General features: G+C 41.3%; 1 protein-coding gene across 2 annotated transcripts in view; it reads right to left on the minus strand.

Moving 5' to 3' along the window:
* The window catches only part of LOC109962157 (protein kinase cGMP-dependent 1), an 86,070-nt gene extending 71,231 nt beyond the window's left edge, over positions 1-14,839 (minus strand). Inside the window, exons 1-2 of one of the 2 annotated variants that reach the window (XM_020603629.1) lie at positions 14,397-14,839; positions 5,429-5,595 (exon numbers count right to left, since the gene is read on the minus strand). In XM_020603629.1, coding sequence (XP_020459285.1) covers positions 5,429-5,595; positions 14,397-14,653 — 424 coding nt within the window. In that variant the 5' untranslated portion in view covers positions 14,654-14,839. Of the gene's footprint in view, positions 1-5,428; positions 5,596-10,735; positions 11,384-14,396 lie in introns of those variants that run through there. The other variant, XM_020603620.1, reaches the window with a different exon arrangement.
* Positions 14,840-16,670: the final 1,831 nt, after the last annotated feature.

The raw sequence follows: 16,670 nt of genomic DNA on the forward strand, positions 1-16,670 counted from the left end.
CCTTAGTTATGCTGCTATAGGCCTAGGCTGCTGGGGGGCCCCATGCTGCTCTGAGTTTCTTTCCCCTCCCCTCCTGCTCTCCTCTCCTCTCTCTCCCTATGCTTCTATATGTCACCATTACACATTACTAACTGTGTGTCTCCTCTCCCTCCTAGTGTGTCCTCTCTCTCTCCCTGTACCTTTCTGCAGGTTGCCCTGGCCCTGGAGCTCTACATCTCTGACGAGCAGTCACCAGCCACATCGACCTGATCAGTGTTTGATTGTTGTGTCTTGTTGCTTTTCTTCTTTTGTCTCTCCTCTATCCACTCATCCCAACCGGTCGAGGCAGAAGGCTGCCCACCAAGAGCCGGGGTCTGTCGGAGGTTTCTTCCGTTAAAGGGAGTTTTTCCTCCCCACTGTCGCCAAGCGCTTGCTCAAGGGGGATTTGTTGGGTTTTCCCTTTGTAATAATATTGATAACAGTAAGGTCTAGACCTTACTTTGTAAAGTGTCCTGAGATGACATTTGTTATGATTTGGCGCTATACAAATAAAATTTGATTTGATTTGATTTGATCTCCCTTTACTCAGGCTCATTGGCTGGCGAGCACAGAGAGCATCTCTCTGAAGACTCCAGCTAGTAACACAGTGAGAGAACGAGTCCTTAAAATCACAACTGTTGCCAGTCACAGACAGAAACCTTCATTTAGCCTCTTAGAGTTTATATTAAAAATAAGTCATCTTGATATTTGACCAACTGGTTGGTTGGTCTTTTGGCCAGTTGATCATTTTGGCTGGCGGCTAGTTAGTAAAGATGATTGTTAGGTTGAGGAACAATTGTATTTCATACTATGGCTGATGATTCTAAAAAGAAGAAGAAGAATGGTGAATATTGAGGAGCTCCAAAGATCTGTTTTCATATCAAGTTTTAATAACTCGGCTTGTAAGGTAGAGTGCAAGGTGACAGAAAGGCGATAATGTGCTAGGAGAAGTTAAAGAGGATAATCACAGGATAAAATATGCTGTGAAATGAAATTTAAACAGACACACATGACCCCAATGTTGTTTATATTTGATTAGAGATGAGGTTTAAACATGCAATCAGTGTCTACCAAGCCTCTTCAGTGTCACATCATTACTGTGGGTGTCAAAAAACTCAAATACTAGAAAGAAACTGAACCACAGTAGGTAAACATTGCTATTTATTGTTATTCAGAGGTGTGTCTCAGAAAAAGCAGCAGGAAAAGTGAAATGACTGTCAGGAGTGGCTGTGTGTAAGCCTCAAAACAGCACATTGTTTATTTTAGTCATATTCAGACATTAAAAGGTGCCATTTAACCCTCTCTTAAATCTCAAGTCGTCTTGGAGAAATCTGTCAGAATATTGTATTTGCCTTGCCTAACTGCAGGTCAAGTAAAATAATTGGGACTCTCTCCAGTCAAATGCCAAATCCTGGTCCTGTTCTCAAATCCCTGAACACCTCCACCTGAATAAAATGGTCTACATTGCATCACTGAATATGGTAGCCTGTCAAAGAAACTGTCAGTGTGTACTGTGAGCACTGGGGTTTGTTGCTGACTCATTCTGTAACGTTGCCAGTATCTCCTCATTTCTTCACTTTTCTGTTTTTACTTCTTGTATACTTAGTAAAATGAATAAAATATACAGTGAGGGCAGAAAGCCACATCTCTCAAAAAATAAAATATAATATAATAGGAAAAAATACCCAATTTAGGATCTGTATGCCTGCATCCTCCACGCTGGGCTTTTGCTTTTTTAAATCTTTGAATGCACTTGTTTCTCATAATCTGATGTGAATATTCAAATAAAAAGGCATAGTTGGGAACAGGAAACCTAACACTTCTTGTCACCACAATATAGACTGTCAGACAACAATCCAAACTGTATGTGTCAACACATATCCTCACATTAACAGCAAACCAAAAAACTCAAAGTTTATATTTAGACATGACTGGAAGTGAAACAATTTGTCAACAAGTCCATTAGTCGATCAACAGAAATTCTGCTGCACTGGCTTCTCAAAGGAGAATGTTCCTAAGATTTTTCAGTGAATGTAATTTGAATGTGTTTGAGTTTTGGCTCACTGGTGGGACAAAACATATCACCTTGGGCAGTGGGGAACAGTATAATAGTTTGTGCAGCCTTAAACATGTTGTAAGTATGTTACCTATAAATCCAAGCTTCAGATTTGGTAGGTCAGTCACTTCTCATAACTGATGTGCAATCTTTTGTGTTGTGGTTAACGACACAAAACTGGTAGTGAGTTCCCAGTTGACACATGCAGTGATCTCCGTTTTTACTGCAAATGAGCCGACCTTCGTTGTTTATGCCATCTGAACTAGTCATCAAATCTCTCTTCCCAGAGCTAAGGATTGTTACACTTTTAACAAGCGTACCCTTAACATTGTTAACAATCTGTCTACTCCTGCAGTATGTTTCTAAAGGACCTCTTTGTATAAGCGCACACAGTTTCATTAGATTAAGATGAATGAGAACTATGAAATAAATCATGGCGATTTCATATCCAATAACTGTCAGTACTTGACAGTAATTGTATGTGACTATTATTAGTCACCTGTACAGGTCTTTACGGATGACACGGCAAATCAAAAACCTATTTCATCTCCATGGAAACGTGAGCTTTTGTCTCAGTTACAATCATAATTTGAAACAGGATCGATGTCTGTTAGAGTGGATGCAACCAAAATTCAACATTCATGATGGCAGCTTTGGCCAAGCAGGCGGCCTCATCAGAGCAACGAGCCAGTGCCGAGATCCATTCTGTTTCTGCAGCGCCTGTTTTGTCTGATCTTTAATTATCAGGTGCATCAACAACAAAGGCTAACTACTCTGAGGTTGTTTAAACAGGGAGGCCGAGATAGTCAGTCTTGTCACTGACTGTTTTCATGTTTCTCGTGCATTGGTGTAGTTTACTTGCATTTTATATAGCTACATGATACATAATCAGTGACGTCAGCCCCATGGAAATATGTTAATGATTAGCATGCAAAGTCTGAATAAGAAATGACACTGCTGTCTCAGCTGTGAACACTTCATTTGCCAGGAAAATGATGTACAATGTTGGGCTGACGCAGCTGTGTACTCAACTGGCACTGTACAGTCAGACATCCTGTCGTCATGGATTAAAAAGTCCCAGACTGCGAGGGGCTTCCACAGACCATGGCACAGTTGTTACCACTTAGGTCAGTGTTTTTAGCATTAGTTTTTGATGCAAAGCAAGTCAAGGCCAGGGACAGTTAAGGTAAAAACTGCAGGTAAGGGACACGCTAGGACGCAATGAGTCGAACAGAGAGTGGAAAAGAAAAGGGTCCAATGATATCACTGAAGATAAATATACCAGGCCTACTCTAAGGATTTGAAAATAGAAAATAAAGAACCTTTGATATTAGTGACTTATGACTACTGTTGAATAGTAGCCCTTAATTCAAATTATGCTTCATTTCTTTGCTCTATCACTGCCAGAGAGGAAATCGCAAAGCCCCTCAACAATTATTTTTCTTACAGATTTGTCTTTTTGTTTCTTTCTTTCTGTTGCACTCAGGAGGAACCTATTCATCATATCAGTATGACACTTGCTCATTTGTGACGAGTCACCTTTGATAAAATCTTCTACAGCCTTCGTCAGAGGGAGAAATTAAAATCTACTCACTACCACAAGAATGGATGACCGGTGCTCAGTGAATTACAGATACGTCATGATTTTTTTTTTCATGCCACACAACACTTCCCCAAATTCCAAAATGTCACCTCAGGTCACTGTTGCACACTCACTGTTGTTTTGCATTTCATTTAAATTATGCCAGTTAGCCTCTTTGCATATCTAATATTTCTCTGGAGTCTATAGGGTGATAAATGATGAATAGAGATGTGAAGAGTGGTGGAAGAAGTACTCAAATCCTTTACCTAAGTAAAAGTAGCAATACCACAAGGTAAACGTGCTCTTATTACAAGTGAAAATCCTGCATTTAAATCCTAAGTAAAACCTCAAAATATTATGAAACATGGCCATGACTAGTATGTTAGTTAGTTTAGTGTGTTATCATTCAGGTATTCTGTAATAAAGTCAGTAGGATTAAGCTAAAAAATAAAAAAAAAAGTTGTCTAACAACACTTTTACTGGTTATTTGTTTATATAATATTTTATGTTTTACAAAATCCTACTTATCCATTTCTCTAAGATGGCATTTTCATTTCAATCACAGTTGGCAAAGCTACACTGGTAATCGATACAACTGAGTCATCTCGTTATTAGAATAACCTTTAAAATTGCAGTTCTTTCAGACCTAGTGACTCACTGAAGACAAGAAGCTGAAAGCAGCCACGACATTTCTTTGCCATCTTAACAGAAACACTGCCTGTCTCTGGAGTCCTTTATTCTACCTGTGTATGCCTGGAGAGAGCCTAGTGCAGAGTAGGTTTTTATTGAACTATAGATATGTGGCAGAATTCAAATTTTAAAAAATCGCCTCTTTGTACAGTTGTACTTTGCCACAAATCTAGTCTTAACAATATCTGATTGAACAGGTCATCCAAGAAATGTCTTGATAATCCAATAATTAAAGCAGGTGGCCAACATCAAACAACAGAGTCAACAATCAATATAAACATTTTTCTTGGTAAAATATTAACCTTTAAATGCCACTGTTTATATACCAGCCAACAAACCTCAAGCTCATTGCCTCTGTGTCTTTATTTCTTATTAGTTACACTGCCCACGCAGCTGTACAGTATGTTATAGTGCAAGTTCTAAAGGTTTAGAGGAAAAGTGAGCAGTGATACAAAATGCTTTTTTGGAATGTGTATTATGTCTGTGAATGTAAAGTTCATCTTTACATGTATATAACGATCAATTATATTGTGCGTGTATTAACTGCGGTCAAATCTACTGTCATCAACAATGCCTGTCTGAAAACTTTACTGCAGTATTGCTTGTCACAAATCTTAGCAAAAAATCTCTTTCACAAATCCCATCAGCACCAGAGTGGATGCGTGCATCAGAGCTCTCGCACTCCCTAAAACCAGCATTCATTTTAAAAAATGAAAATGGAAACCACAAGCTGGCACATTGCTGCTACAAAAGAATCAAAGAAAAAGGATGCAGCCGGCACACAGCGTCATACAAAATGAAATCAATGGGACGTGAATGATTCATTCAGCATCACAAAGTGTTGTAGTTTTGAGTTTTAGTTTATCGCCCTTCAGAAACCCATCTGTAATATCCTTTCATGGCCTTTTCATAATAAAGAGTTTTTAAAGGTCTCCAGACACAGCTCTGCACTTCCAGCTAAACATATTTAAAGTAATCATGTACTTCTTTTTAGACTTATGCTATTTTCTCTATCCATGGTTTTTATTTGAACTGGGCCTCCACTAGATAATCATTTGCCCTTTGTGCATGTGTGGTTTTACCTTCCATGACATAGACCAGTGAGCCCACATCGCCCTCCTTAATGATACAGCTGTCCTTTCCGTACTCCACAGGGTACATGCAGTCCACAATCTCTTGGATCTGTGAAAGCTCAAGGTTCTTCATGAAGTCATTGTCCAGGATGGCCTCCTTGATCAGATCCTTGGACCTGGAGAAAAGGTAAAACAAAATGAGACCGTCACTGTACCACCACTGTCCTGTACAAACACAGGCTATTATAGAAAGAGAGGGAATGAGAGAGAAATTAGTGCAAGACTCTAAGGCCCAGTCCCATTTCTTATTTTTTACCCCTACACCTCATTTTGAGTTAACCTTCAAAACAGAGTTACAAGGAGCAGTGGCTGAAATCTTCCCCTATGAAATGGAACAACCCTTCAAGACCTCTCTGATGACAGTTAAATAAACAGAAGCAATGAGATGTTGTTGGAAATTTTGAATTTGGCTGTAGTGATTTCTCTCACACAGTCTATAAGCATTGGTTTGCAATTTTCAACAACAAATGTAAAAAATGCAAGGAAAGGATTATGTTTTTGACACCAGGAAATGCTGGTGGATTTGTTTGAGGTGTGCAGCATTGATTGCAGATCAATTTTTGTAGTTACCTTCATACCACTTGGTTTTGAGTCTTCCTCTGTAAACCTTTCATTTGAAGGGCTATGTAGCCCTACCATTTTGCCCTACCCCTCCATTCTAAAGCGAATCATGACACCCCTACCACTGCATGTGAGCATGCAAAACAAAGAGGTAGGGCTAAGTGGTAGGAGCAAAATGTGTCAGACACAAAGAAAAACCTTGACTGAGATCAAAATGTTCTCTAAGATCCAGTGAAATCCTGTACGTCAGTCAGTTCAGTTTTAAGGCAATAAAAGTGTCTTTCAAGCTGCACAGTAGCTTTTCAAAAAACACCAAGGTGAAATTCTGTATTCCCTCCAAATGTTGAAACAGGTAAATAAATAGTCAAATCCATTCCTAATGGAGGCAGAGTGGTTCCATGCAGGGGTGCACTTATGAAAGCCAAATCGTCCTTCAGACGGCAGAATCGTTAGGGCATTCCACAGATAAGTACGGCATTTTCTGCAATTACCATGCAAGCAAGGGAGAAAATGTAATTAATTGTAGAGCTAATGTGCAGTCGTCAAGGTGCAGCTCCTTGTGCATGTCAAAGAGCGCTTTGTCAGGTGGGCTAAAAGGAAAAGCAGGGAAATGAAATTAGACAACATTATGAAAGGGGACAAATTATTATTTATCTCAAGGAATACACATTAGATGAGGTTTATGTACCACCAACACAGGACTGACTTTTGTTTGTAACAGGTGTCCCATGTGCTGTCAACAGGTGACACGGAGCAGATCCAGTGGAGTTTGAAACCATCACAGCGGGAGTCAGTCTGATCCTCTCAGACACAAAAAAGTGTCAAGAAATGGAAGAGAAGTCTGAGGCAGACCAGATCCTGAACAGTGAGTCAAGATCACTCATTCATTGAAGCATGTTATCACCGGAGTCTATGTTGTTCGGCTGAGCGCACCTTTTGATAGTGTGTCACTGGGATGAATGAGGTTAATAATATGTATCAGGGTTAATCCAACAAGGAGTCTCCTCCTACTGAGAAGGGAAGCTTTATACCCTAATTTATAAAAAAAAAAAAAGCACTCAGTGCCTTGCGAGTAGGATTCAAAGGCACTGGTGCCTCTTGCCTTTTTGTGCTCAGTGCCCTTTTCAGAAACTGATTTCTAGGGGCATTGTTGATGCTGATCACCTGAGGAGCTTATAGCTAAAGGGCAAATAACCTGGAAGACATTTTATGAAACAGTGCTCCCACTACACGCAGACTCCCCTGCTGCCAGCTGGCACCAAAGTTCTACACAAACTGCAAAACTACACAGAGTAAAACTTCAGCTTCTGCCATGATACAATATAAGCAGTGCCCAGGCCTTTTTTTTAAGATGTATATACAGAGCACAATGCACATGACTGTGATTTTAAAACAACAAGCACTACAAACCCCTCTGCACATTCATGCATATGTGAGATAATGTCTGAGGGCTACTGTTTTATTTCTGTTCAAATGCTTTCTTTGACTGTTGAAGGTCAGATGAATGCTTCTCCATTAAGTCTGGAGACACTTTACCAAGGAACAGCGTTGTTCCTTCAGATGAAAAACTGCCGACACTGTGAGAGGTGCCACTCTGTAATGAAAATCACTCATGAAATACTGTCATGTAAATAAAAATTCAACCTTGGCCAGCATCTATAGCAACAGCTGGATGATTAGTTTGGTTTGAATCTTAAATAGAGAAATCCTAGTATATTGCATTTTCTTCCTTGAACGTCTGTGTACTATATGGCACTGTACACATTCAGGTTTCTATCATCATTATACCGAGCTTCCCTGGCATTTGTGGACATACGTTTTATTATTGTATTATAGGGAACTTCTGCTTTGTTGGACAATTATACAGATATGAGAAAAACAAAGGAGACAGTGGGTTAACAAGCATCCAGAGTCTCAGAGGTTTAAATGTTTGAACCAAAGACAGCGTAGTTGTTACCAGAGTAACCAGGATGATCCAGATGTTCCTCATTAGTTATTATTTTATTCCTCCCTTGAGAGTCAAAACGAGCTACAGCTGCAAATTGAAAAGAAGAGATTGGGGTGTTGCACCTGCTGTAAAATTCCCACTCCTCAGTCTATGTTCTGATTTGCACTGCCCTTCACAAACTCTCCTCCTGTTGTCAGCAGGAGAAGATAATGTGGATTTCATCGTGACAACTCCATTAGGTTTTAAGGAGTAAACCTTAATAAAGGTCAGTTTGCAATATATCAAAATGATTTTAAATGTATGCAGTTAGCAAACTTTGCACATAATTAACTAAACCTGCAGCAACAAACTGGGAATCCATTATTTTCCCAAGTCCTTCAGAAATGTGCATCATTGACCCAGTTTCCGTTGTATTTACACCCAGGAGATTACTGGCCTTTTCAACCCTAATCACAACCCCTCAACTCAAACCTCTAAAGACAACATGGAGCAACGTCTTCCAACCAGACCCTTATAATAACCCCTGCCTTTCTCTCCTTTGTGAGGACAATATATTTGCCTAGTGAAGTTTGGGGCTGAGCAATTCCAGCCTTCCTTAAAAGGAGAAAATATGCTCTTTTACAAAGAAAAGAAGAGGGGTGGCAGAAAAGTGGGAGAGGCTAACAGAAATAAGAGGCAGACAGAGGGAGCAGGATGGATAGTCTGTGTGTAAGTAGTGTTCTGGGGACCTTGTAAAGAAGATAAAGTGGGTGAGAATGAAAGAAAAGTATAAACATTTGGCCAAATCCAACAAGCGTTATCGCTACACATCAATAACCAAAACAAAAATGAAAATGTAATGGAGCTGTTTTTATGCTGTGAGGGCACTTGTGTGTCGTATAAAAAATCTTTCTATTTTCAATTGAGCAATAAGAAAACATGAGTTAGAAGAGTCGTACAAAACCAAAACAGCTTGGACTGAAATTAACTGCTCTGTATCTAGAGGAAAATATGAACTTTATGCACGTTGCTCAAGCATAGCTGCCCAAACTAAATGAACGAGAATAACGCTAAACTAATAGAAGAGCAGTGCCCAAACCCACTCAAGTCATTTGTCTGTCTGCCTTTCAGTCATGTTTTTTGTTATTTTATGTAGAAGCTCATTCAAAAAGAGACACAAAACTAAATATTCTCTGACAGATGGAGACTGTGAAGAGGTGCTGCAGATGCTCAGCAGAAAAATGAAGTTGTAGATTAGAGGCTCTACAGGAAGTACAAGCTCTTGGTAAGAAGAAGTGAAATTTCAGTTCCATCATGAAATTTCCCTTCATCAGGAATCACACACTCATTCAAAACTGCTGTCACTCATCACCCATTATAACTGACACATGATTGCACTGAAACTCATCTATGGCCAAGATAAACTCTACAGAGAGTGCTGGAGAATGTCACAAACACAGGACAAATACTTATTTTTCAAAGAGCTGATATTTTTTTTGACTATCACATTCTCACGAAAAGCCTCTCCAGGAAATCTCTTAATGGAAATATACAATAAAATGTCTAAGGATGATTATCATAATGAAATAGTCACTCTACTATCTTTTCCAGGATCTCACATTTATTTATGCCAGTGAGACAAAGAAAACCAAATTTGCCAACCAAAAACGGTCTGCTTTCCGAGCTGGTAAGTATAACAAAGACTAATGGCCCTTTTCTACTCCTTCAATTTTTGAATCTTCTTTGGTGAAATCCTTTGAGCTTTGCTTGTTTGTGCGTCGACAGTGTAATGATATTCATATCCGACACGCCTGATTGATTTGCAAAGTCTGAAGGGTGTTTCTTTTCCTCCTAGGCATTAAACAGCTGAAACATTCAATTGATGTTGCAATGCATTTAAAAGTAGGTTAAAAACCAAACAGTTTAATTGTAATATTACATGCTGCTTATGTTAAGTGATGTGACTCTCCCATTGTGCATTTCAAAGGTGGATTTAGTTTTGAAAATGTATTGATTGATATTTTGTCAATGCATTGATTATATTCAGTGCCCCTGCAGAATGAAGCATAGATATTCTCCCTTTCCACCAGGGGGGTGAGAGTACTGGTTCATAAAAACACAACCTTTATGTTCAAACCTGAACAGACTGCTGCACTATTTCATCACAGAGGACTTTTTTAGTGTCAGTTTTGGTTTGAAAATCAGACCAAGCTGAGCAGGACAGAGGTGTTTGCTTAAGAGTTTGGAAAGAAAAGAGGGATACACACAGAGAAAGAGAGAGAGAGAGACTACTTCTAGACAAATCATAAGGTAAACATGCACTGAGAGCTTGTTAAAACTGCCTGTCACAGAATCACAGCTTGTATAAAATAGGCACCACTGGTACATAACACAGAACTGCCACCACCAGCTCTCACCACCTACGACATTTCATTTCTCTCTCATGGTAGCCAGTGATGAGGCTTATTGATACTCAGCCCTTTATCAATGAACTGCTGGTGTTCTCAGATCAGTTGTTTCCTCTCATTTTCACAGTTCGGTGCAGCTTATTACATTTTCCTTATATCCAGTGTGTGAGTGCGTGTCAGAGAATATAGCTTCAATCTTTTGTGCTACAGGTGCCGTACCTGCTGTGCCGCACATTATATTACGCACAGGAATCAGAAAAGTGATAACAGGTTAGTGAACTCTTATTAGAGCGCAACAGCGCATCCAAAATATACCATTATTAAAAGCAAATTCTATGCGGTCATAATTTGGACACCTACTGTGGGCTTTTGGGGTAGAAAGGTAGGGTGACATGGCTAAGATCCTGGATGTCGAAGGCAGTAGGTTCAGCCGAAATTGCCTGCCTCTTCGTCCGCTGCTGCTCGTGCAGCTCGTTCTGCTTGTGGACCTGCTGGGTTGCCGGTTTGATAACGGAACGGTATTTGTCAAGCTCGTTCTGCAGTCTCTGTATAAGCTCATCTTTCTGGTCGAGCTCCAATTCCAGCTCGTCGATGAGTGCGTCCCTCTGGCGCAGCTCCTCAATCTTCTCCTGGAGAGCGTACTGGAGGTCGCGCAAGGTGCCCATTTCAGTTGGCGAAGGCGTGCGACTTCCCAGTAAGTTTATAGAAAGGTCGAGTCTTTATCCTGAGATGTGACATAAACTTTATCCGGCATGAACAGCTTTAGAGGATGCAACCACTTTCTCTCCTGTGGGGGATTCCTCACCGCTGTTCGTCTCAAGCAGATGTTGGGAATGTAAGCGAAGGTATGCTCTGTGGTCTCCGCGATTGCCTAGGTGAGCTTATTAAGCGTCTCGACCACGATCACGCAAAGTTTGCCCTCTCTCTCTTCCTCTTTCTCCCTCCCTCGGCAGCGTGACAGCGGAGGACCGTCCTCCCCGAGTGCGTCAGGCTGCGACCGAAGAGAGCGCATGGTGAGAAGGGCGCCTACAGGAATCTGTGGCACAATGCAGTCTGCCACTCCAGAGAGAGCTGCGCTCGTCTCGCATGAATAATGGACTGGGTGAGAAAGCCACTGTTTGGGGAATCATGTCCTACCTCAGTAACTCGCCCTGAGGCTGCTGAGTTACAAACAGAGGAGAACTGAAGCCTTAATGGAAGTTGAAGGTGATGGAAACTGAATGAGCCTCGATGTAAAAATAAACAACGCGTTTATATCTGTTGGTGAAGGAGACTCTGCTGCTTGAATTGTGCTAGACTGCTTGTGTATTTTCTCAATACGGACAGAACGCAGTTGCCTGTTAGTGAGGATTCCGGTGCTCTGAAGCCAAACTACGCTTATAGGCGTATGTTAAAGTCGTAAATAATAAATCCACTTAGATGCCAAAGGCAAACAATGATAATCCTACAGACTGTCAAACAGCAACAGCAGGTGTGAAAATGCCAATGCTGAGGCTCAGGACTCTCCACTGCAGCTCCACATTCCTCATCTAATCTTGTGTTGTCTGGACTGAGCGCCGCTGGTGTCTGTCCACATTATTCCAATGAGTCATCCGAAGTTCAGCATTCGGCCTCACAGGTTCTGGACAAATGAAGACGAGAATAAACTGCCAAGGACAATCTGGTAGATTTTGAGGCTAAAACAGCAATTACTGTGCTGAGAAGGTGGAGAGTCACAGAGTGACAATGAGGACAAAGAGCGGATTGAAAGCGATTTCTTTGGCTGTGAGGACTGGTAGTTTTTTTTTGTGTGTGTGTGGTGATAAAAAGCTTCTTTTTTTTCCTTACAAAATGCATGTAAACACAGGAATGAGACCTGTGGTCTAATAAAAGGTCACAGCTGCCCTCTTGTGGTGGGTTAAAGCATCAACTCAGGCAAACAACAACAGCAAGGGGGCTTGCCTCTGCTCCAAATGTCAAACATTTCATGATCCCTCACTGTTGCGCAATGCATTATTGGACGGTCTGAGTAGTCTGTTAGGAAATAGTGGATTGTACTGTATAATGGACAAACAATTAGTTCTGTCATTGCAAATACTGACATGTACAGAGTCATTGATGGATTACTGAACGAGCATATTGGGCACAATCTGTCCATGTGTAGAGCAGTCTCTTGAACAGTGCAATAAGTAGAAGTGCTCCACTGTGGCAGCCTTGAAGAGATTGCACACCAGCAGCTAAGAACAAACACCTGTTTTCAGAAACCTCGATAAATTATTTTAAAAAGTATAAATTTGAGCTCTCTGTGGGACTGTTCAACAAAAAAGCAGATGTACTCAGAGTTTGGACCACCAAAATTAAAGCTGTATATATATTTTCCCCAAACAACTTCTTTTCTTGTGAACCTCTATAAATACAGACACTTAAAACTTATAAAGAAGTCAAGGCAATCTTTCTCCTGTGAGCTAATGAAATTTTTCTTTTATCTCTATCAGGGGAAGCGCGCAGAGGACAAAAGCTGAGCAGCAGCAAAGTTTGCGTCATATCAGCAGGTTACTGGAAATTTCAGGCTTTTTCCAGTCCAGTGTTGCATCCCCACATCCTTCCATCATCAAAAGGCCCTCCTACTGTCCTTCAAAGCACCTTTGCGCTTTAAATTTCACCTCTCTAACCATCCAGCTCAGCCTGTTTCCTATGCAGATCAATAGAAACAGGATCTGTTGCGCCATGCTGCGGTAATCCGATGAGCGGGGCGGGACGCCGGCTGGTGCCACGTCCTGACTCTAATAGGGGTGGCAGCGTCTGCGACCCCACGGCGGCCCAGCGTGCACGACGGCGCAGGTGGACGCCCTGTAGTGGCACCAAGAGCAATCGCTTCATCTCACCCATGCTTTTCACAAACGCAAATTTACTTCAGCTGACTGCACAGGGCCACATGCATTTGCCCACTGAAGGCCCGTATACTCAGCTGAGTATATTTAACCATTTTCAGAATGAGCCCTGGTCCTGTAGAAAGGTTCACATTAGATGTTTATAGTTGTCATTACTGAATCTGGGTCATTCATGGCCTCCAAACCTTGTTCTCAACTATTTTTGTTTCATTTTCACGCCTCAGCATACGTTATGTGGACTTCTGTGTTTGATGAAACAATGAGCTTTTCTTAATGTCCAAATAATGACCATATCCTGTCTGCAGTTTGTTAATGCAAATGAAGACTGGAAATTGTCTAGCCAGGTTAATAAAATGCGCCCCATTATCTGCTACATAAACTAAGACAACAGAGTGATAACTGCCCGTGTGTGCATGTAATTATCAATAATAACAGATGTCCTAATTTGTGCCGAAGGTATTCTGATGACTAATTATTTTCGTAACCATTTCTAAGAAGAAGACAGAGAGAGACAAACTTTTTGCTAAATCCAGATGAGTAGATGTAATCATGCTGGCCTCACATAAAGCCCTCAAAATCAGGACAACCATAATGTGAGGCTAAAACGAGCACCTAAAGGTGATGAAGGAAGCATATGGTCAAACAAAGCGTTTTCTAATGGAGTATTAAATATCCTCAGACATGCACTTCGGGTCCTCGGCGTCCAGCTACTAAAAGCCAATAATGCATCGCACTTCCTCCTGTCTGTGTCCCGTGAGAATACCATGATGGATCTGATCAATTAGAAGCTCTTTCTGAAACTCGCCTTGGAGCTGCGTCATCGGCCCCAAGAATGAAAGTGCTCGTTCATTCATGGCAAACGCCTCCATCTTTCATTTAGAAGAAAAAAAAATGAAAAATGTAAAAAAGAGGCAGAGAATGCTGTGTGGACATGGGTCACACAAGTGTTTGAAACTGGAGATCGTATCAGCACCCATACTTCTGTTAAGTTGTGCTTCCTAGCGATATCCTTTCATATTTTTCATGGCAAACATTTTGATTGGAGTAGATGGAGGAACAGCGTACAGCGAGACAAAGTGGGACACAAAGCTGACACATGGGCGTAACAGAGCAACAAAGTAGCCTACTAACGCCTGCTGAAACTCTCTTACCAGTCGGACTTTGCGTATTTCCGAAACGACTGCCTTGACAGGTCCTGGTGCGTCTGAGGTTCCGCGGAGATGCCCTGCGCCCTGCGGGTTCGCGGTCCAATAAGTTGAGCGCTGGGCAGAACAGACTGGCATTTGTGCAATTTCCTCTTCAGTTCTTGAATCTCATCTTCCCTGTCCGCCAGCCGCCTCTCCAAGTCTCGTATCCTCTCTTCCTTTAGCAGCAGGATCTTGGTAAAGTCGTCCTCCAGGTCACTCATGTTGAAATCTGCGTTAAAGTTTGCCGCGATTCTCCGCGATATGAACAAAATAATTTAACTCCCAGTATTACTCGCAAAAGGTAATTTAAACGGACACCAATCCTCCTTTAAATGCGCGCAGGATGATGATGTTCCGAGAATCCCCTTCACTGGCCACTTGTTTATTTCAGAAGAAAGGAGCAAAGCGGTGTTTAAAGACGGGAAGCGTGCGATTGATGGAGCAGCCCTACGCTAGTCCACCAACCCTCCGGGGAGCTGCTGATGATCCTTCATTGAGAAACCAATTACAGCAGCTCTTCCTCTCCGAGGACGCAGGCAGGCCGTCAAACTGGGCGCTAAAGAGCCGAGACAACTCCTTAGTTCACCGCCCAGCACACTGCAAACACACCACAGAAGGAGACCGCTGCTGCTGTCAAATATTAGTTTCCCATCTGCACATCCCCGAGACCTCTTTGAGCGACAAAAGCGCAATGTTAAACCTCCACAGCACATCACCCACCCAACCTACTGCAAAAATCCATTGTCTGGTACTCACTCCATAGGACAGTGGACTGAGGCTGTTTGGCATCAGTCACATTCCCCATGAAGTGAAAGTAATATCCCAGTAAGGCAAACGGCCCTTATATTTGGACGGACGGAAGATTGTTTACTGGTTTCTGTATCTTTATTTGGTCTTTGTGTGTTTTCAGAATGATTGTGCAGTTTTTATAGTAGGACTGATTCACACCTGTTTTAACTCAAACCATTAAAAGTTTCTTTGCATAAAATGATTGATTTATAGTTCGACAAGATAAAAAAAAGATGTTATAATATGCATCAAGTTAATTACACAACAGATCCAGAGTGCGTTAGCTTAGTGATTAGAGTAATCAGTAATTACATACTCTGGCAAAAGTGTGAATCAGTTTATCCTCAATATGCTGTGCAGGCTGAGGAGAGTTCAGTAATAGATCATCACTTCTCTCGATGGCATATTAATCTCCAAACTGAGCCATTCATTTCTATGCACCATTATTCATTCTACTGCCTAAGTCTGTTTCAACTCAATGAATTCATTTGTGGGGGGTTAAAAATAGAGTGAACAGATTCTTCCTTCTCTGGTGTAGTTTAACTCATTTCACCCTTGTATACTGCTTGACTTTTTATTATTCCAACCAGCTCTTATTAGGCAGAAACAAATGTGTGTTGCTGGAAAGTGGCAGTGCAGGTATATTTGCAGAGTTTTATTACACACAATTTGACATTTCCTGTCCCCTTTATCCTGCAGCTCTCTGAATGCATCTTGAAGGGGAATATTGTCAAGAGAACTTGATTGTAAAACGTCCTCTCATGTGAGACATGATAACTGGCATAACTCTCACCTGGCTTGATAACTGCACTGAGAGTTATCAGCTGTACCACACGCAGTGGTTTTCATCATGCACCACATGAGCAGCAAAGTGAATGCAACCAGTATTCAAAAACAAGGTGAGGACCAGGATTGTGCTGTTGTCAATGTGGAAAACAGAGATTGATTAATTATGTATGCCGCAGACACTGTGCCCATTATGACAGAGGTAAATTAGGCAACACCTTCCTTGACCCTAGCCATATCTAAAGAGAATATGAGTACACTAGAAAAGCACAAGTGGCAACCTGTTCAAGAAATGGAGATTCATGCATTTGGGCAAAAATATGCAACACCCAAAAAAAAACCCAAACAGTTTTTCATTAATGTGTCTTTGATCTTAAGTTATCACAATCACTGTCAACATCTACAGTATATACTCTTCACATCATCAGCATCCCTGGCAAATAAATGTCTGTTTCCCCACATGGTGAATAATGTTGCACTACTAGTTTCAGCTTGTGCTGTCTGAGCACTATATGGGTCATCTTGGATGTTGTGGGTTAGGCAGTGGATGCCAAGCTAACCTTATGGTACCCAGTGTTAGAGGTTCTGCCTGCAGACAAGAGTGGCTGTTCATGGACATCACTGGGTGAGTTCATGACTGTTGAGTACGGCTGTGCTGTAATA

This window comes from Monopterus albus, unplaced genomic scaffold (genome assembly GCF_001952655.1).
Source record: "Monopterus albus unplaced genomic scaffold, M_albus_1.0 scaffold3.1, whole genome shotgun sequence".
In the NCBI taxonomy this organism is placed as follows: Eukaryota; Metazoa; Chordata; class Actinopteri; order Synbranchiformes; family Synbranchidae; genus Monopterus; species Monopterus albus.